General features: G+C 41.2%; 1 protein-coding gene across 4 annotated transcripts in view; it reads right to left on the reverse strand.

Moving 5' to 3' along the window:
- Nucleotides 1-1463: 1463 nt before the first annotated feature.
- The window catches only part of GUCY2F (guanylate cyclase 2F, retinal), a 40253-nt gene continuing 19974 nt past the window's right edge, over nt 1464-21742 (reverse strand). Inside the window, exons 13-20 of one of the 4 annotated variants that reach the window (XM_019286690.2) lie at nt 21064-21227; nt 20567-20759; nt 20310-20484; nt 15148-15246; nt 13751-13845; nt 12626-12711; nt 6441-6532; nt 2084-2171 (exon numbers count right to left, since the gene is read on the reverse strand). In XM_019286690.2, coding sequence (XP_019142235.1) covers nt 6448-6532; nt 12626-12711; nt 13751-13845; nt 15148-15246; nt 20310-20484; nt 20567-20759; nt 21064-21227 — 897 coding nt within the window. In that variant the 3' untranslated portion in view covers nt 2084-2171; nt 6441-6447. Of the gene's footprint in view, nt 2172-6440; nt 6533-12625; nt 12712-13750; nt 13846-15147; nt 15247-15269; nt 17210-20309; nt 20485-20566; nt 20760-21063; nt 21228-21742 lie in introns of those variants that run through there. The other 3 variants (XM_010400985.4, XM_019286691.3, XM_019286692.3) reach the window with 3 other exon arrangements.

The raw sequence follows: 21742 nt of genomic DNA on the forward strand, positions 1-21742 counted from the left end.
TGGGTGGAAATCTCGTTTCAATCATTTTCATGGAAAATTCAGGTTGACTTAACCCACTCTGCTTTGTAACAGGACAGCAATGATAAATGTTTTCCTTTTTACATGGGAAAATAGTGGAAAATACATGAATTATGCAGATTTTTTTTGATTTTAAACTCATGTTTGCACAGACCAATCCAGATAACGTCCCTCTCTGGAAACGTATGTTGAGGTGTATTGTGTCAGAATTACCTACCCCATGTCTCTTCCATAGGACTTTATTTCTGAATGAAATTTTAAACAGAGGGTGAGCACAGGGAAGAAAGTGAAGGCTTCCCTAATCCCTGTTTGACAGCTCGAGTGTTGTATGTGCCTTTTGACAGATGTCCTTCAAGGGCCAACTTCTCCCACATGGAATATCAACTCACCACTAAAAAAACAAAACCAGGTGCCACAGAGTAAAAGCTCATTATTAAAGAGCATTAAGGAATTTCCCTTCTGTTTTTGCTTTTCAGATGTTTATACTCCAAACAGATCTTACTTTGACAGTGCATGTTTTATACTTGATACAGTGAATTAGTTGTGCAAATGCTGTGTTCCTTAGCTTTGTGAAGCCAGACTCACCTTGTTTCATAAAGGTATTTGCAGTATTGAATGAAAATTTGCCAAATGGTTGTTGACTCTTATTTATTATCTGAATGGTAAAAATCTGTTTTGATTGGTCTGATGACAACAGTTCAAATTGAGCTTGAGAAAGGCCTCAGTGTTCTCAATTAACACCTTCTGGTAGTAATATTGATTAAATTACCATACTTGCTCTTCTCTTCAGCCTTGCAGAAGAGACAACAATTCCCAGAAGGTTGTTAGAAGCCAGATGTTGGGGATAAAAATCTTGGAAGAAGAAGGGCCCAACACCAAAATTATTTGGCTTTGAGGAAGTGTGCTCTGGTGGAAGTACCTACAGGCCAGATATTTACCATTATAGAAAACTTTTCACCCATGGGGAGGCTTACTTTATAGACAAGTGCCTTAGAGACCACTTGGAGATTGGAAAGGAAAAAGAGTGACGGGGTTTAGGCTTTGCATTGCTTTAATGATGTTCTCTTAATTCCCTCAGCCCCACTTTTGCAGGGAAAAAAAATTCATATTTTATTAGTATTTCTCAGCTAATCGAACTACATCTCAGTTTTGCAATATCTTGGTATTCCATTTTCATCTTGTTTTAGGATGAAAAGCATAAAATATCTTAGATATCCTGTATATGTGTGTGTGTGTAAAGCAAAAAAAAAAGTTCTTGCTATTCAGATCTGGATTTGTAATATGACACATTTTGACATTTTGAGCAGAATCTCATTTTGGAATTTGAAACAAATATTGATTCATACCAAACTGTTTCAATTCAAAACTGTCATTTCATTTTGAAAATACCATTAAATTGGCATTTGCAGCTGAAATGTCAATTTGAAAGAAAATGTTTCAGCTTAAGTTGACATACAGGAATAAAATATTTGGATTCAAAATTTCTCTCTGTGGGAGAGTAAAAATATTTTTTGTTGTTGTCCAAAACACTTTCTTCTCAATTGCACTCATTTTCATGAAACCAGAGCTTCCCACAATACCAACAGGAAAACAACTAGTTAATGTGGAACAGTTAAACCATTTTAGCACTTGGCATTGTTGTTTGAATCCAGGCCCAAGGGCAGCTGGACTTGTTAGTGCTGCCATGCAGACCTAACTAAAATATTCTTCAAACTCATCCTTGTGACCGTTGTGCTCATGAAGAGCTGGAACTACCATTGTCATCACCATCACTTTCCTCCCCAGTGCACCTCTCCCAAAAGCACACACATACAGCTCTGAGATGGTGCCCAGTTTCACAAGAGATGATGGTAAGGATTCATCCTCCTGCTCTGGTTCACCCTCTCCAAGAGCTAAGAGGCTTCATTAGTTATACTGCTTTGGGCTGTCTGGGGTCTAAATGGAGAGTGTGAGCTCTGTTGGACTGGCTTCAAGGTGTCCCTCCTGATCTTACTAGTTCTTTGCTGTGTTTGTCTCAGATTTCATCCTCTTCAGAACTTATTCCAGCCTCCTTCATGCTTCCCATCTCTTTAAAGTTTGCTTTTCTTAGTGTCCTCTTTGTGTTTCTCAGGACAGATTTGAATTTCCTGGTCAGTACATCTGGCCAATTGTGACTGCAAAAAAGAGAAGAGAAGAGAAGAGAAGAGAAGAGAAGAGAAGAGAAGAGAAGAGAAGAGAAGAGAAGAGAAGAGAAGAGAAGAGAAGAGAAGAGAGGTTAGCAACTCTCCTCACCAAGGAATTGATGCCATGAAGATTTCTTGCCTTTTCTTTTATACCCCTGTTATATTTTTTTACAACTTCTGTATTCTTAGTGCTTTTTGCCTACATTCTTGGACTTGATTTTGTCAAGCTAAGAGACTAAATATTTTAGAAGCTTCATAGTTAGGGATCAGTGTGCCCCAGACCCCAAGGTCCTCTCCAGAACACATTTGTAAACTAAGATAGAACCATCCAGGGGAAGGCTCCTTGGGGAGGGGGGGCTCACTTGAGCCTCTCATTGGGGAATCTTTGATACATATGCTAATTAGTAAGACCTATAATGTTACACCTGATCTTTTGGGGCATATACTCAACAGGGTGCATCTCAATGCATATGACCTGGACGTGTGCACCTAAGGATCCTTAAAATAAATACCAAGGTAAAATCCCTTTTCCCCTTCAAACCATGTATGACTCTTGATTTTAAGACCAGGAAAAGGCATCAGTTGCTGGTGACCACGAAGGGACCCTAAAGACCTTGAAACTCGCAGTCTTGGGTTGGAACACATCTTGCTTTGCCCCTCTCTTTGCTGGCAAATTACAGAGGGGCCGGAGCTACTTTTCTTTTAGCATCATTTTGTGTCAGCCAAAGCAGAAATGTTAAATGGTGGAGTTGAAGTGGATCTTTTGCTACAATACTTCAAGTGTTCACAAAGCCCAGGTTCTGAGCCACCATCTGTTGGTGAGTGCAAATTTATTTTCATATAATGGGGTTCTCAGAGACAAAACAAACATTAAGGATTTGTAAGAGGTTAGAAGCTCAGCAAATGGCAGGGCTTTAGGAAGGTCTCAAATCTGCAGCTGCTCTGTCATACATAAAGCATCATATGGAATAAGATTTACTGTGTATAATAGAAGAAAATATCATTCCAGCTGTTGTAAACTAAAAAGAACAAAATACAAATCCCTACTAATTGCTATTATATAGAGATTAGAAAGAAATAGGTAAGAAATAGTTGTGTATATACATAAATCTATGTTTAAACTGTACACACCACCACTGTGTGCAATTAACATGCAATTACTTTAGAATAGAAATACTTGTTAAAATCTGACTACATGAAGCAGGTATTCTGTAGAAATAAAACAAAGGGTAATGTTTTTAAACTCAAAGAGGATAGATTTAGACTAGACATAAGGAAGAAATTTTTTGTGATGAGGATGGTGAGGCACCAGTACAGGTTGCCCAGAAAATCTGTGGATGCCTCATGCCTGGGAGCATTCAAGGCCAGGGAGGATGGGACTGAGTGACCTGGCCTAGTGAAACATGTATCTGCTCATTGCAAGAGAGGCTGGACAGAATGACCTTGAAAGGTCCCTTCCAACCCAAGCTATTCTATGATTGTTTGATCTTATCTGCTGGTCAACTGCACCTTGTTAGCCTATGGTTTGGCAAGCAAGCTGCAATTATTTGGATATTTACTGTATTTCCTGGACAAGAAAGAATCTCAAGGGATCTCCTGTCACTAAGCTGAGTTCACAGGAGGAAGAGTTGGAATACAAGGAGAGCCAAATCCTTGAGGAACAGGAGAAAAAAAAAGAGAAAATAACTTGAAAAATTGAACCTCAGTACTTTTGGGCAATCCCAGGCTAGCGCAGGATACACCACCTCTATGCTTATCTATCTAAAGGTCAGCAGAGAGCAGTACAGATTGTACTAAGATTCACCTGCAATGGGTCCCTCCATAAATACAGCCACTCCCAATCACGCCAGGGTGAAATCTCACCCCTGAGAACTCCACAATGAATTCTGACTGACTTGCGTGGGGTCTAAGTCTCACCTACAAACTGAGACCAACCCACGGATCCTAGGGAGTCACTGACCACTCTTGTGATATAGTTCTCTCTCGTGTTTTGAAGTTAAAGAGAGAAATCCCTTCCTCCATATCAGAAGCATTTTAAGATGCTGTGGGGAGGATTCATCTGCCTGAGGATATTGCCCAGCAGCATTTGATGCCATGGTTTATCCTACATGGTCTCCAGCTGTTGTTTTATCTACCAGCCTTACACAAGTGTCTCTGACAGACATGGTGCTCTGGGCTGAATCCCACTTGCATGAGTGGGTTAGAAGGTCCAGGTCCTACCACAGGACAAAGGATAATTGTCACTAGTGATACAGCCATGAGGTTTATCTTCATGTAACTGGGGGTGCACTCTGGCATTCCTCGCGCTTTGCTGAGTGTTTTTATCAAGATCCAGCCAGAACCATCACTCCTCTTTGAAATCAAGAATCCACCAAGGACAGCAGAGTCCACAGCCACTCTTTCAAGGTTAAAGGATTGACTCCTGAGCATGAGAAGCAGAGTCTTGACCTTCCTCTAGACTCCAGGACAGATGAATACTCCAAAATACATAATTCCTCCAAGATGGGGATCCCTATCATACTGCAGCAAGAGCCCTGTGGGACTGTTAGCAGTTTAGGCTCAAGACTAATAGGACCATAAATTGGGGAATGGACTATAGATGATGACATCTGAGATCCTTGTGTTCCTTTATTGCTATCAAGGAAAAACAAGGTTATTGGCAGTATAGTCCCTTTCGTCAGAAGCATCTAAAATAGATTAGCTGGAAACATCACTAAATCACCAAGCAGGCATGTGGGAATAAGTGGCTGTTGAGGACTTAATTGCCTCCATTGAAAGCTTCCTGAACACAAGAAGGATTGAACTAGGACCATTGAAAAGATTCAGGTGTGAATGTCTTATGGATTTTCCTGCTATTTTCCACAGATTAAGCCAAGTTGGCTAATAAGGACCTTCTGTTCTCCATAATATACTGCTGATCAGCCTTGCTTCAGTGTCAAAGTCTATGTCTGTGGGTGATATATGCATTAAATACTGATATATGTGCAGGTTTTGTCAAGCAGGGCTAACCGAAGTGTGAGATCCTCTTCGTCTCTGGCCTTGGAGGATTAGCTGGTACTCTTAGGTGTAAATCAGCAGGGTGGTCTTCTATGCCTCAGAGCTTGTATTTAGCAGCAGGTGTTCACATATGGTAGTGCTTATGCAGGTCTCTGCAGATTGTGTCTCATATTTAAAATATTTTATTTTATTTTTTTAATGAGGATTTTCTGCCTTTAGGTCCTCAATAGGGAAAACTTCAGACAAAAATTTAAATATCTCTTCAGGGAGATAAACCAGCCTGGTAACACACCCTGAATCTTTAAAAGATGTGTTTGGGAAAGAGGAACACAGCCAAAAGTTGCCTGCTGGATTTTATCCTTGTAAGAAAATTGGAGGGAGCTTTAGTCTTCATAGTAATCTACCAGCCTGATATGGTGTGTCTTAGGGGTTTGTAACCAGCCTATACCTAGGCACTCTGGGCTTTCATCCACCCCTCCTTTTTTAGGGAAGTGGAAATGAAATACACATTAGTCCAGAGGAATTGAGCAGAAGAATTACTGCTGTTTTCAGAGATATTATTGAAAATCCCATTCATACATCATTTTCAGGGGACACCACATGTGCACATGTGGCTGTGCATGCTTCTGTGCCAGCCTTGCTCTGATAACACCTACTTGATCAGGTCACACTGTCATATTCCATGTGACTTCCAAATTCCACCAAAACCATAAATCCATTATCTTGTGTACCCATAGCTACAATAATGATGAATATCAAAGCTGCATCCTCTTTCTGTCATGAGGTATGGAATTACACTAGGCAGGAGATATGCATTACGCAAAAGCAACAATAGGCAATTTGGATTTTTCCAGGCTCGAACTCCAGTTTTATCGCTGTGCTTGCCATGTACTGGGCTCTTCCTGGCACAGTGAACATTAACATAGAGTGGACTGATGGTACACTGCAGCTAAACACAGTAATACTGTATGTCTTTCAGGAATTAACATGATACTAGGTCATAAATTCACTAGGAAAACACCCAACAAGGCTACTACTGTCTGCAAACAGCTTTGCTGCTGTTCCAAGCACCTTTGGAATGAGACATGTTGAAATAATAACACATATTAAAAAGAAAAAAGAAAGAAAAAGAGGAATAAAAAAAGGGAAAAAATAGAAGGAAAGGGGAAAAAAAAAGACATTAAAACCAGCAAAGTGCAGACAAATAACACACAAGCAGACACTAAACAGCAGAGCTACATGGGACTGTCCTACAGCTACTACCTCAGATCTAGGCCCTTTTGCCAAGGAGTTTTTCAGCTTTCCTCCTTTTGAACTCTGCAATTTCTTCCGGGAGTAACCCATGAGCTCTATACCTGCAGTGAACAGGTAGGCCATTAGAGAAAGAACCAGTTCAGTTTCATCTGAAATAAAGAACAGACTGTAATGGAGACTGAGGGAAAGGTAAGTGTCTTCTGGTGAGAAAAAGGAAAATAAATATGGGTCCTGGTTCTGGCTTTTATTTATTCCCCTCTTGTACCACTCAACTTACTGCAAAGGATGAGGTCAGCTAATTAAATTTTAAGTGTCCAGAGAGCTGTTGTCACTCTTAGACCCTTCTGCCAGGACAAGATGACTGACTTTGTTGATTGAGGAGTACAAACTATATCTCTATTATGACTGTTTCTGGAATCTATTAGATAAGATGAATCCTGGGAGAATGATTCCATTATTCCACTGATCCTTTCATTAAAGGGAAGAAGAGAACAAAACAGCAGTGAAGATCTTGCCTTTGGTTAGTTCAACTCCTGCCTCAGTGCCTTTTGGTCTTCCAGGGATGGTGCTTTCAGAAGCTCTCAGCTCCCTAAGCTGTGGGCACATTTCCTGGTGGAAATAGTATTTAGCTGTCCCTAGAGAAATCCAGTCGTCCCACTAATTTAACAGCCTTTCCTGAGGGAGATCAGAGCCAAGTTTCAGCTCTTTTGCCAATTCTGCTCTACAAATGGAAATGCCTAGACAAGTTGTCCTCCCAAGCCTCATCTAAATCCTCAGCTCTGGGAACATCTTTCTCCTCTTTAGAAATATTGATCCCTGTTTATAAACTTCCTCATGAGTGATGGTGCCTTTAGGGCTGGGTCCCAAGGACAGGGAAACCAGGAGGATATAACCCTGATGGGTTCAATGAGGAATGACTTCTTCTGGGAATCTACAACTCAGGTGAGATTTAGCTCCCTGATATTTTTTTTATCTGCAATAGAGATGTCTCCATCTAAGCCAAATTTCTTGGTCTCTATTCTGAGCCAGTGAAGGGAAGATGGCACTGCTGGACCACAGCAGGAGTTTATCCCAAAGCAGAAGAAGACCAACACAAGAAATGTCTGTTTCTCCGCACTGACTCTTAAAAGACATGCAAGGTGACCAGATCAGGTGGAGGTAAATAATTTTTAATAAGATTAAATCCTGCCTGTTGGAGAAAGAAGAGGAATTTTGTGTCTAGAACCTTTATGGAAGCAGTAACAAAATTCAGCCACACATGGGTGAGCATGAGGGGTTTATTCTTTGAGTCCACCCAGCAGGACCCACAGGGAAGTGGAGGAGGTTGCTGCCTGTGTCTGCACAATAGGGCAGCAGGTTGTGGCCCACAGAAGGTGGAGGCCTGACCAGGGTATCTGGGGATCAAGCATGGTGTTAGACTGCCTGAGGTCCACCTCCAGACATTGCTCACACAAGTATCAATAACTTTTTGGTAATGAGTTGATTTTCATCCACTGCACGACAACAAAAAAATGATCTGGTGTAAATCAAACTCACTAATGTCTGAGCAACTGGAGAGAGTCTGGTTCTGCATCATCCATCCCAGCCTCGGGCAAAACACCTCTTTTTGGAGACAGCTGTTATTTTTCCAAGGTCCTTCCTTCCCATTGTCTTGTTTGCAAAGCCAGCAGGAGAAAAATCTGTGAAGTTCTGACTTTTCTTCCTTTCTGAACACTGCATTTAGGGTTTCTTGCTATTAGCACCAATTCTGTAATATTCCAGTCAATTCTCCCAGAAACTTCAGCTTGCTCAGAAAGAGCTTGTTTAAATATAAAAGCTGGTGCAATCACATCGCAAGTCAAACAGTCTTGTTCAAAAGGAGATGAGTCACCTACTTTTATTCCCATTCTCATTCTCCATCAGATTTCAGAGAAAAATTCTTCTTTCTCACTGTGATTATGCCACAGCCATGATCAGAATAGTTTTTTGTCTTCATTTTGCTGTTGTGTTAGGTGGTCAGAAACAATTTGAAAAGAAGGGATTGAGTGTGAAGCAAAAAGCAGCTGTCCTGACATTGCATGATCAAGCCTATGAGACAGAGGATGCTTTGATTTCCCCAAATAGCTCTTGTTAAATGCTATATAAAGTTTATTTAGGAAATATTTCTATGCTGTTGTATAATTCCAGCTATGGAAGGACAACAAGAGTTTTTCACTGCTGTTTGGTCCACAAGCTCTTTTATTTCTGATTTAAAAGTGCATTTGACAGACTTCAAATAGGAGCCCAGGAGGAAATGCTTTCACTTTTCTCCTCAGAAAGACACATCAGCAGCAACAGCAACACTAGAGACTCTCTACGGATCCATGCTTCTAGGGTGCTCCGACACAGACAAAGCAATGAGAACCTTCTACTGGGTAGAAGAAGAAACCTTGTTGTCCTAATGGGTGTCTTTTTCCTGGCTCATAAAAAGGTGTTTCTCACTTGGGGTTGGGAGATGGGTTCTTTGATCATCCTTCACTGTTTCTCACCCATTTATCTTCAAACAAGGATCCCAGTGATTTCTCCAGGGTTGATCCTCATGCACGTGAGGACGAGAAAGCCCCAAAACTCTCACCTATTCCTAGCTTCATCTTCAGTTTTCAGTGATGTCTCACATCAGCTTGCACTTATCACTGTGAATAATGGTAGTGGGCTAGATGACCTATTGACCCTTCTGGACTTAAGGTTTACTGCATGAATTCATACAAGGTAAAGGATCTGTGTTTATGCTAAAAATGTTCTTTACCTCAGCATTGGGTTAATGGTTGAAAACCTTTGAGATGATCAACAATCTGTATCTTTCTTTGCTGAATTGTATTAATTTTTTTCCTGCACTTAACTTTCCATAAATAATTTAAAGGGAAAGTTTTTGAATAAAACTACCTGCTGGGATAGAGTACTTCTGATGCTTTCAAACAATGTGTTCATTACCAGAGCAAAGAATTTTTGAACCAGGATGGTAAATGTTGGAAATTCAGAAGAGCAAGAATGTCACTCATCCCTTTGAACGGCAAATGAGTCATCCTGGCTCTAAGTTTTGTACTGGTTTTGGTGGGGTTTTTTGTTTGTTTGTTTATTTTGGGGTTGGTTTGGTTTTGGTTTTTTTCATTTTTTTTGGATTTTTTTTGCTTGTTTGGGGTTTTTTGGTTTGGGTTTTTTTTTGTTTCGGTCTAGTTTGGTTTTTTAGTTTGTTTTGTTTTGTTTTGTTTTGTTTTGTTTCTAAATTTCATTAGCCATTGAATTTTTCCCAGTGTTAGATTTTTTTTTCAGTGCTTAGCAAAATGCATCTGAGATTTAGTCCAGGTCAGGCTTGTGTCTGCTAGTTTTGCATAAACTAATATCTTTTCTGCTTTTTTGAACAAGGTGACTGCTCCACCGGAGTTGACAAGGTGCTGCCTGTCCCAAAGCATAACAGGATGCCAACTTCAAATATCACACATTTATGTACTTGCTTCTTCCATGTCTGAAACACCCCAGCTACTCATCTGGAGTACCCTCAAAGAAACTTCACAGCCTTCCTTTAAACCCATCTGACTGAAATCTCTAAACAGGTAGTCTGCTGCTTGACTGCTTGGCAAGCTTGGTTTTGTGGTTTCTTAATTTTGTTACACCTTCTCTATGTCCAATCTGCCACTATTTCCTGTGGCAGTACAAGGTGTACGTGTAGAAATCTGCCTTGAAGCAAGGAAATATCCAGAGAGGTTATGGAACTGTCCTGCCTTGTTCTATGTCAGGCAAAGTTAACCTAAAGCTTCTGTGAAAACCAGGTAAAACTGAGATTTGACCTAGAAAGAAGGACTTATCCTTTGAATAGGAACTTCAAAAACTTCCATCCCTAGGATCTGACCCTTAAATCCATGGCGCAAGGGTTTGCAACATGGACATAAGACCAAGCACCTTCACTTAGCAAGAAATACCTCTCAGCATGGCCACCACGACTGCCCACCTGCAGATGTTTAGGCCACCCAAGTCACAAGATAAAGCACGAGATAAAAACAAGTGCTCATAGACCTCATGGTAAGGAAATACCGAAGAGAAGATAAGTTGCCTCAGGACAGAATGAAAAAAAAATGAGTAGAAGAGGAATTTGTACAGTATTTCCTTTTTCAGCTCAAAAGCCTACAAATGAGGAAATCCCTATGGAATTATATGAGGCAGTGACTTGAAACCATCATACTAGCCAACTAGACAGAAACAACTTTCAACCTCTTGGTCTTGTGCCAAAACCTGAACCATCAAGATAAGGCCAGAAAACAGGACACGATGTCTGATCCCTATCTGGCAACAGCACAGTCTATGCATGAGGCAGTTATCCAAATATTTGCTTTGCTTGAACATCCAGTTACTTCTTTCTGGCACTTGACATTTGATTTCTATGGGGTATAAGTTTCATTTTGCCCCCTCACTAGGACAAACATGGTTTTGTCCTAGGACTTTTTTCCTCTGAATACTGTCACAATTATTCAACCACTGCATGATCTATGGGGACAGAGGTGCTGCAAAGGAACAGTGAAGATCTGGGCTTTGGGATAAGAGTAGATCACCTCTGTCTCTACAGTGTTATGGGTAGACTCTTCAGAGGTTACACATGGATGCTCAAGAGCCTCTGATCCTGAGTATGTGGGGAAATGGGGAAATTTTTTTACTCCTCTTATTGTCTACTTGGACTGATTAATTTTCTACCATTTACAATCTCTGTTTAGAAACAGCTCAGCCCTTCATAAATCTGACTTTGGTTCACACGGCCAGAGGACAGGATCTTTGAGAATGGTAGAAAGAACCTCGACAGTCAACAGAGGCTTAAACCATGACTTTCAGATAGTAAAACCAGGGTGAGAAGCATCTACTCTCAAAGTAGAGTAGAACTCTAAGTACTTCCTCAGTTGCACGGTAAGCTAGCCCACCTTGATAAGATAGCAAAATTCCTCCAAGTTTCGTATTTCCTGTGAATAATAATGCATCTTTGATATCAACACACATCACTCAATAGCTCATTTCCATCAAGTAGTAGATAAAATACCTTCAAGCCTAAAAAATATCATCTCTCAAAATTATCTTCCAATAAACTTCTATTTTCCACCCCGATTGACACCCAAATAACTTTAAAGTTATGTCCCAATACACTGTAAGTTCCACCCTACTCCAAAAAAGCTCTGGGATGTTTCTCAGCAAAAGGACTGCTCTGTATGCTACTGCCCAGGTAGTTGACCACTCTCTGCAGAAGGAGGTAAAAAAAGGTCCTTCTTTACTAAGAGGGAATGAGGCCATACATAGAACAAGATTGATCAGAAGTCAGAACTACATTAAAACAGACCTTGTTTGCTGTCAGACATTGATCTCTGAGGTAGTCACTGTAGGACACCTCAACAAAACAGGCATCTTGCGAGGGCCAATCGAACCAGACCCCTTAGCAAGTATTTCTCTTTATTGTCAATAAAGGGAGTCAGGGCTGACTGCTTTTAATGTGGGTGATCACACTGTTCTTGTCAAACAAATCCAACTCCTGGGTTTTATGGCCTGACCACAACATCCTTTCCAGGCATACAGCAGGTGACAGCTGAACAGGGAGTACTCTGTTTGCAGAGTCAGGCATTTCAAATCTAGAAAATGACTTAATGAATTTTGAGTGCTCAATCTTTGCTCACCACCACCATATGTGGTAATACCACTAAGTCCTCAATTACCTAACAGTGCCATAAATTTGTAACACAAAGTCTTCTTATTCTTCTATTAGAATGAAAGGGAAAAAATGTGTTTATATGTTGAATGAGGTTGGTGTTTTCTGCAGGAATTTGATGGATGGGGAGAAAAATCTGAGTGTCTCTCATAGACTGATGACACCAGAGACCCGAAAGTGTCCCTATCCATGCGTCTCCTATATGCACACAGAGCAGGAAGGAGATTCAGGGAGGAACTCCCCGGTGTTCAGTCTCCAAGGGAGTATAGGGGAGAAGCAGCAAGTTTCCATGTCACTTCTTGGGAACTGCGAATAAGGAGAGGTGTTGAAGAAACCACAACACTTCTGAGTCCCAGTACCATGCCAGAACATGCAAGTCACCTAAGGAAAATGATGTTGGCTTTGGAAACAGATAACATGGAAAGATGGATATTCAGCCTGTGAGCTCCAAAAAAGACCTTTTAATGAGTGTCTTGAACAATGATGAAGTCACACTTACCCTGGCTTTATTTCAGGAGGTTTAGGTAAGGGCTTCAGAAAGCCTTTTTTCCCAACCAGCCAATATGTTTCTTCTACTCCTTTACCCTAAAAAAACCCAAAAATTCAAATAAGAAGCAGTTTTCTGACTGCCCTCTCCTCAACATGTAATTTCCTCACTAGGTTTCTCTGGTTTCATACATATCCGGAGACACACCATGTCTGGAAACCTTGGGCTATCCTTCAGAATAGCTCAGGGATTATTTGAATTTCATTTTCGTGAAAGAGGATGTTCATTATCCTTGATCCAACTGTCATTTACAAATTACCCTCATTGATCTGGGTCATTGAAACTACACAGCTGGACAGAAGTTGGAAACTACAGGATCACTAATCATCTTATTTGGCAGCACTAGCATTATTAATTAAGAGATTTTACAACTCATTCTGAAGTTAGTATCAGAATAATAACTTCTTCTCCCACCACTGATGATTTAGCTTTTATGGTGTGATGCATCTGATGAACTGTAGGCATCTATATGAGAGTCAATCACTCTTGACTGAAGAAGGGGTGGAAAACAGACATTCATCTTCACATAAACTAGACCCTGAAAGTACTTCAGGTTAATAATTTCCTAAAGGGCCAATTTATCCCCACTAACTATGTAAAGGTTTCTTTCCATTGACTAAACCTGGAATAATTACCCCAGATCTCCACTTGGAGACATATGAACTTGGATGATTCCCCTTGTCATGCAAGATGGGACCTGAGGCCATATTCAGATCTTTTTATTCTAGGTATTTAAGGCAAGCAAAGTTCCTACTTCTGTCTATTGGTTATGTAAGGGTAGAAATGATGTTTGAATTATTTTGTACTGTCTCATTTGGACACTGAAAATAGCAGTTTCTGTCAAGGGAGGGCTAAATAGACTACTATATAAATACTTATATCCAGCACATACAGCTGATTGCTCAATCCCACAGTCCTTCAATAACCACCTCATGTACGAAAACAACTGAGAGGAACAATTTTGGAAGGATTCAGCTAAAGGTTGGTGTATGAAGGCCAAAAAATATCATAATATGAAAATTCCTTAAGCAAAAAGACTCCCCTGTGAAGTGCTACACACAGCCCTGGTCTTCTTACCTTCAGCTCTGTTTTTCCCCTGGGTATGATTTCATAGCCTTCATTCAGAGTCCGAAGCGTATCCACTGTACTTTGGCTGACATGAATTCTGTAAGCTGGGAACAGAAGGCAAAGCAGTTGGATCATTGTACTGCACACATGCTGTGAATTCCCCACTGCTTCATCCTGACAAGGAGAAGTGCTCCAGAGCAGGAGTGCTCCAATGCAGATGTGTGGCTGGTGAAGCTGTGTGGTGCTCCTCTATGTACAGTTCAATGCTGACTGAAGGGTTCTTCCAGCCAGGGCTGTAAAGAGCACAGGGGGAGAGGAGATCTACTCTGGGGGCTTCCTGGAGAAGGATACCAAACACACTAAGTGTAGAAGTCCAGCTCTCAATAAAGATGGTAAGTGGTTTTCCAGTAACATTGTCAGCTGGCTTGCTGTTTTATCTATTGCCACAGTATAACTAGGGATTTAGAAAGAAATGAAAAATAACCTACTGTCCTGCTTCAGACACCCAGCATAATTTGGAAGCTGGGATGAAGAGCAGAGAGATGGAGTTTGCAAGGGAACATAAAGAAAATATGGCTATGCTTCTAGATCCGTCTAGATTTTTAGTAATTGATGCCACCCAGAGCTGCCATTTAGTGCATGAACAAAAAGGGCAAAGGTGGAGAGCTTTATTGAATTCCCTTCTCCCCCATATTTTTTACAGTCATTGCTGAAAATCACTGAAATTTGTTATCTGCTGGTGTGAATGAGCCAAGAAATATTTCTAAAACCTTTCCCTCAAAAATAGATTTCTTTGTTGTTTTTTATTTTTGAGCTTTTATTTCAATTTTATCAATCACATTCCCTTCCTCTTTGAAAGATGGGGGGTGAGCTGATTATGTTTTTTTCCCATAATAATAAGAAAGAAGAACATCAGTTTGAATATGTAGAGGAAGATCACAGAGCTATGAGCTACATTTCCTGAGAGACTAACCTACAATTTTCCTATTTATCTATATGCATTTCTATTAATGTGTAACAGTGCTCTTGTACCTGCAGTGCTCCTGCTGTCCCCAGCCTCAGTGGGACTTTGTATGAGCAAGGGTATGATGGAAGCAGTGCCCACATGTGCTTCAACCCTTGCTTTCTACTGATCATGAAAGGTAAATGCATCATTTTACTGTGCAAGAACAGCCCTGAATTAAGGGTTCTGAGCACTGACTGAAAGTAAAATCCAAACCCTATTGGAGAAAAGTGGGGCAAGATTCATGTTGATTTTGGTTGATGGGATTCGAGTCAGAGGACTGCAGCTGGAAGGCAGGGTCCTAAAGGCTGACCTACAATGGCAAAGCTGGTGTCCTCTCCTTTAGGCTGCCTTGAATTCTGTCATTTGACTTGCCCCTGTCTTTAACTGTCCCAATACTCACGCAGGCCCGTGGACTCCATCCGTGAGGCCGTGTTCACAGTGTCTCCAAAGAGGCAGTACCGAGGCATGGTCAGCCCCACCACGCCTGCCACGCAAGGCCCTGAAAGACACGTCAGCTGCGTAACCACGATGGTCCTGCATGGATCTAGGGGCTCACTGATGAACAAATCTCATCTGCTACTCTAGTATTCAAGAAACTGCTTGGGAATACAGAAGAAGGTTTTCTAAAGATCTCATTGACCTTGGTGCTTGCTACAAGCAGTCAAAAGTTAAGCATTGCTCTGGATTGCACGCTGGTGTTCTATGTCTGAGGAAGTCATGTGTGGTAGGCCCTCAGTTCACCACCATCTGGGAGAAATTTGTTCAGAGTTCATGGAAACTCAAGGACTATTATAATCTCATTTTAAAAAGACCTTTTCCCATGTAAGAAAACTAAAGTTCAGCTCTTGTGACATGCCCTGTAACCCACTGAAACAGGATTAAAATTCAGCCTTGGAAGTCCAGAGGTGCCGGCAGCATTCTGGACCACCCTGTGTCCCCCTCCCTGGAAAAGAAGACATCGTTAGCTTGCCTGTCTAGTCAAGACCTGTTTTTTCCCTCTTTCTCATTCTTTATACAAGATCCATTCACTTCCTAAGTATCTTCCAAAGAATTGTAGCCAAGTTGTCAGGGAGAGATATGTGTGAAGGATCCACATGAACACGCACAGACTGGGAGATAAAATGTGTGGCAGCAAAATAGCACAGACAATTTTCATCTGGGGCATTTGGCTTAGTAAATGTTTAGACTACAGTCTGAAAGAGATGTTAAATTTCATTGCCCACAATAGAAAATATCAGGCCTGCAAAATAAATGAAAAAGAAATTATATATAAAGCAATGTAATGAGGTAGGGCTTCCTGCAGAGAAAAGACAGGAATCTCTGTATTTTACATCAGATGTATTTATGAGATATGCCTTTTCAGGCTTTGCCTTTTCAATGTCATGATCCTTCTGACTTAAGATTTAGTATAACTGATATCTAGGAAATCTTTTCCCATGCAAGAGTACAAGAGATGGGAACATTGTACATCACCAACAGTCCCTGAAATGATGCTGTAGATAAGGGTTTTCATAATATAAAAAGGTTAGAGGTTAAAATGTCTGGTTTAAAACCGGAATAAGAATAATAGTAACAATTGTAGCCTAACTTAGAAGTGGCAGTTACTTAGTTTATTACAGTGTAATTGTATGGTGATTTTAGCCTTATTTACAAAAACTGATCCTTCACATAGTTTTCAGATATATCTTAAGGACAATGAAACTCCATAGCTGAAAGCTATGGGGAACTTCACAAGAACTCCTCTTGCTGTGACCTCCTGTGACCCCCTGAAAAGTTGTTGCTGCCCAAAGTTGCTGGATTTTAATGTACTTCATGAGGATGCAAAGTGAGACGCAAGACAGATTTTAACTCCTGCCTGATGAAGCATTGCTTGATAAAAGATTTAAAAAAAGAGAGATGAAGAATGGTTCATACAAATAATGTTACAAGGACTTGAAGAGAATGGATCAAACTGGATAAAACACAGCAGACAGAGACTGCTGGAGATCATGAAAACCTAATTTGACTTTTTTTTCAATTGTCAGAGTACCTTGGGCAAAACACTGTTCTGGAGAATCTCTTACAAGTTATTATTCCCATCCTTATCAGTACTCTCTAATTTGTTTCAAGCTTTTCAGGAGAGGAACTATATCCACTAGAGGAAGATTTATTCAGGTTTTCATCTATAGGCACTTTTATAATACAACTGTAAAGACACAGTTGATAGTCTGAGCCAAGGACCTTATGGTTCCCTAACTGGTCTTTATTGTGTGCATGCTAATGTGACATATGCACAAAAAAAAGGTCTTTTGGAGACTTCTTAATTCATGCTTCAATAACAGCTTTCCCTGAGAAGACACTCTCTCATAAAACATTACCTCTCTTCTTTTTGTGGTGATAACATGACAGCAGCAGTCAGAAATCTCAGTAAGGACAAAAGCTCCTTCTGTAATAGGTGTTGCAAGGACACAAAAAGGTGGTTCCTGTCAAAAAAACAGCCCTCATTGAGGAGGAATAGAGCTCCATTGGTTAGAGCATGGTGCTAATAACAACAGGGTCGTTGGGTTGATCCCTGTACGGGCCATTCACTTGAGAGTTGGAGTTCATGATCCCTGTGGGTGCCTTGCAACTAAGAGTATTCTATGATTCTGTGATTCTATTTTACGAAGCACAAATAAAGAGCTTCTGCTGAAGTCAGTGGAGGCCAAGTCAATGTGGTCAACTGAGCCGTAAGAGCTTTTCTACTCCTGCAACTGAACAACTTTACAGGGTTCATTTACATGTCCTCAGAATGAGTGCAGGCTCTCTAAAAGTCCTGGAAACACCTCTATGTGGGTGCCTGAATTCAGGTTCCCTACTCGGTGCAATCATCCAGCCATTTCTGCAAAGCTCACAACATAGGAGAGGCAAGATTTTTAGGGCAAGATGTTCTCTTTCCAGAGTACTGCTTTTAAGCCTGTCCCGTTGCAGAAAGTTCTTAGTTCAAAACCAACCCTACCATATAAGCACTCCTAAAATTACACATTCTCTGTGTTGAAAACATCTAAGACTTAATTCACTCACTCACTTCCTTCACCTCCTGTGTGTGTTCCCCCTTTTCCAAACAGCTTCAGCAAAAGGCTAGGAAAAATTTCCAGTGGTAAATCTCCCGCAGTTACAAGTTTCAGGGCAAACCAGACACCCTGTGAGGAGGACATGATGGCCAAGCTGTTTAATTACACAGGTTCACAGGTTTGCTTTGAAGTGTCTCTTTGCCAGGGCTTGCAAGGGTCAGTTAATGGGAGGCTCTGGCTGAGACTCTGCGAGAACCATCAGCAGTGCTGCAGAGTTTAATAGTCAAGATCAAAGTGCAGGGCTGACTGCCAGAGAGCCTGACTGATACACAAATCTTCTTCCACCTCCGTGGAAAAACTTATCTTCTCACCACTGCTCTCGTCGACTGTCCTGCTCCAGGCCAGACAGGGATAGCAGGGAAACAGCTGAGTAGGCTGAGTTATCCTGGACCTGCAGTGAAGTCAAGAGAGGACAGCCAGGATTCCAGAATGTGTTTAAAGCAGGGGAGGAAATGCAGACCAAACACTGGTCATCTTGTCCTCTTTGCCTTACCCACGCACTGCCACAAGCTGACCATGGGCATGGGCCAGCAGTTCCCAGAGATGCAGCTTTCCCTTGGGGTAGAAAAGGCACGGGCAGCCTATGCCCAAACAGCATTTATTCCTTTTCCTGAGACAGCATCATGAGCTCTTCTTGGCACCAGTTTCCAGAGAGCAGTTGAAGCACATGACTGGGGGTCACACCCTTTCTCCATCCTTTCCAGTACAGCGAAAGTGTCAGCCAAGATCTCCTCTCCCCCAACAGCTTCCCCAAGGCTTTCATGATGCAGATCATTCCCTCTTCATGCGTCTTTTCTTAGGAGAAACAGGGTCTAGGGTTAATCAAACTCTGCTGTGAGCTCAGTGGCTCAGAGAGATGGTTTGCTTTGGAACATGTTTGTGGCTGCTCCCATGACAGTATGATGCTGCCAGATCCGTGCAAAACAAGATCTGCAGAGTCCTCCCCCCTCTTCCTCTCACACCCAGTACAACTGTTCATAGTAATTCTGCTTTCCAGATACCCAGAGTTCAGAAAAACAAAACAAAAAAATGTTACTACCCCCTGTAGACATCACCTAGGGATAGATTTTTTGGCCAACTGCATGGGAGATACACTGCAGAACTGATGTCAACAGGCAGCAGCAGATGTTGCACAGCAAATTCCTATCTTTCCATGTTGAAAATACGCTGCTGGTGTTCCAGAGACTCCTGCTCTGGGCAAGACAATCTGCAGTCATTAGTCTCATCTAATTTCTGACGGAGTGTAAAACACACAGTGCTCCCACAATCATTCCTTAATGCTTTACGCTTCTATGAAGGGTCAGCTAAGGCTCACAAACTTCAAAGAAAACAGTAGGGAGATGTGTTTTAGAGATAACTTCAAAAGAGGATCTTATAAGGTCCAGGAGATATGAAATACTGATTTTAACTCTTCTCAAGTCGCAGCTCTGTTCTTGGGATATTCTGGGTGAGATACTTCCTTTACTCTGCTTCTGTCTCCCAACATGTACATTAGGGGCAAGGATACTGACATCTGCAAAATGCTTGCATGTCAAAGCTGCAGAAGTGTGGATATTATCAGGCAAGCAGAAGGATAAACTCCCTGTAATATTAGGTCAGGCTCCTGGGCATTCTTAGGCATTGTTTGGCTTTCCACAATGGGCAATACTCCTGTACTTTAGAGGAAGAGGTGGGAAATCTGGTGACAAACAGCTGGGAAGAATCTATTAATGGTTGAGTAAAAAATGTGTAAAATTATGAAGGTTCATATCTCTCATGCAAATACTGATTCATGATAATAGCACATGTATTTTCCTACATTTAAAATACTTTCACCTATATAACTGCAGTTCTACTGTTTTGGAGTTCTTTTATTTTGGAGTTTAATTACATCTGGTGTGTATATATATATATATATATATATACACATATATATATATATATGGAACTTCCTCCTTTCTTTTTAGACAAGCCACTTTTCTGTTGATTGAATACACTATGACTTCTACATCAGAGATAATGTTTTCTTTATAACATAACTTTTTCTTAAGAGCCGTATCACATTTTTCTTCCAGTATATCCTATCTATAATAAATCTCTCACTTTATATGCCAGTGTTTCTGTGCTTTTTCATTTCAGAACAGAGCTGCAAAGACATCACTGGGTGTCTTGATATCCCACCTCTTAAGGCCCTATGGCACATCAAAGAGCTATCCATACAATGAAACACTTGTGGCTAACATGCCAGATGTAGTTCCTGGCTGGGACAGAATACACTATCTCTCCTTAAAATGATACTGAGCCACCTTCCTCCACAAACCCTCCCTGGGTTTTGTTTTTCCATTTTAACACCCTTGCTGAAATGGAAGACTTTAAAGTTTCTTGTAAGAGTGGTTTTTGGGGATCAGGCATGAAGAAAGCGTTCAAAGTTGGAAATGCAGTTGAAAAGGAATTCTCTGATGTCCAGGTGCAGGCAGGTGCTGCTGCCTACCTGTGTGCAGCCCGATGCGTATCCTGAGGGGAATGTCTGGCATGTGCCTCATTTTGAATGTTCCAACGGAGCTGAGGATGTCCAAGGACATGTTGGCTATTTCAGCTGCGTGCTTGTTTCCATTCCGTTTTGGGAGCCCTGAAGCAACCATGTAGGCATCACCAATTGTCTCCACCTAGAAAACACCATTACATTAAGAAATAAATATATAAATTGAAAAAGATAGAAAGAAAACACAGAATAAAATTACTCCTCACCTTGTAAACATCGTGGTTTCCAAGAACAGCGTCAAACAGTGAGTAAAGGTCATTCAGAAGGTCAACTACCTCAATGGGTTCACTGAGGGCTGAAATGGATGTGAAGCCCACAATGTCACTGAAGTAGATGGTCACCTGGTCAAAATACTCTGGCTCCACAGTGCCACCAGTCTTGAGGGCTTCTGCTACTGATCTGAAATAGCAACACAAGCAAAGATGGCAGGGAACAAATCCTTGTCTAGTGCATGCCCAAGAGCTCAGACTCCTGTTTTTCTGTGTTCATATCTTCCTCTAAATAGAAAGTCCTATATGGCTGTAACGAGCATTGATTAAAGTGTCTTTCTTTGCTTTGAAGGTGCTTGCCAAAATTGATGGTCAGGTCTACAATATTGCTCACTTCTGGGGAAGAGTGTTGTCCAGAGTAGCTGTGGGTCATTTGGTTTGGGATATTTTGGTTTGGTTGGGGATTTTTTACCACCTGAAGTGCCAGTACTTACGGTGGAAGCATTTGTGACAGCAGTTTTTCTGTCTTCTGTTTTTCAACCTCTAGCTCTTCAGTCCGCTCACTGATTAAATCTTCCAGGTTGCTTGAGTACTGCTCAAGCATCCTGAGCATTGAGTCAATGATATTGGTCTTTTTCCCTTTGTTGATGGTTTTGAACTGGAAAATCAAACTGGAGAGTTATTTGTCTGTCTCATTACACCACTGCAGCACTCCGAGCTTGGAAAGGAACAAAAAGCAGACATTTATTTTGAAAGGTCAGTGCTAAAGACTGGCTTTATCAATGGCAAGAATTCAAAGATAAAGGAAAAAGGTGAATAGGAAGGTGAATTTGCATCAAACAGTGAGAGTTAGGTGAAACATCACCTTGCACTAGGTGGCAACAGGTACATGGCTAGGGAGTCTTGTCATGCTGCACGTTTGCAACCCCCCTTACCCCATGAACAACCTTTAGGGTATCTTGCAAAACTTTACATTCAGAGGCACAAATCTCATGGTGTTAGCAACACTTACAACCTGTTTACATGTTACCAGACTTAAATCCATCTTTGCACACTGACATGTATGTGAACTGCCACCTCCATTCCCAATTCTTCATTGAGTTGTGCTTTCTCTTCCTGACCTAAAGTTGAGGCTCTGAACTTTTGGATACTTTGTGGCTTTAGAGGCTGCCA

The sequence above is a fragment of the Corvus cornix genome, chromosome 1, assembly GCF_000738735.6.
Source record: "Corvus cornix cornix isolate S_Up_H32 chromosome 1, ASM73873v5, whole genome shotgun sequence".
Classification (NCBI taxonomy): Eukaryota; Metazoa; Chordata; class Aves; order Passeriformes; family Corvidae; genus Corvus; species Corvus cornix.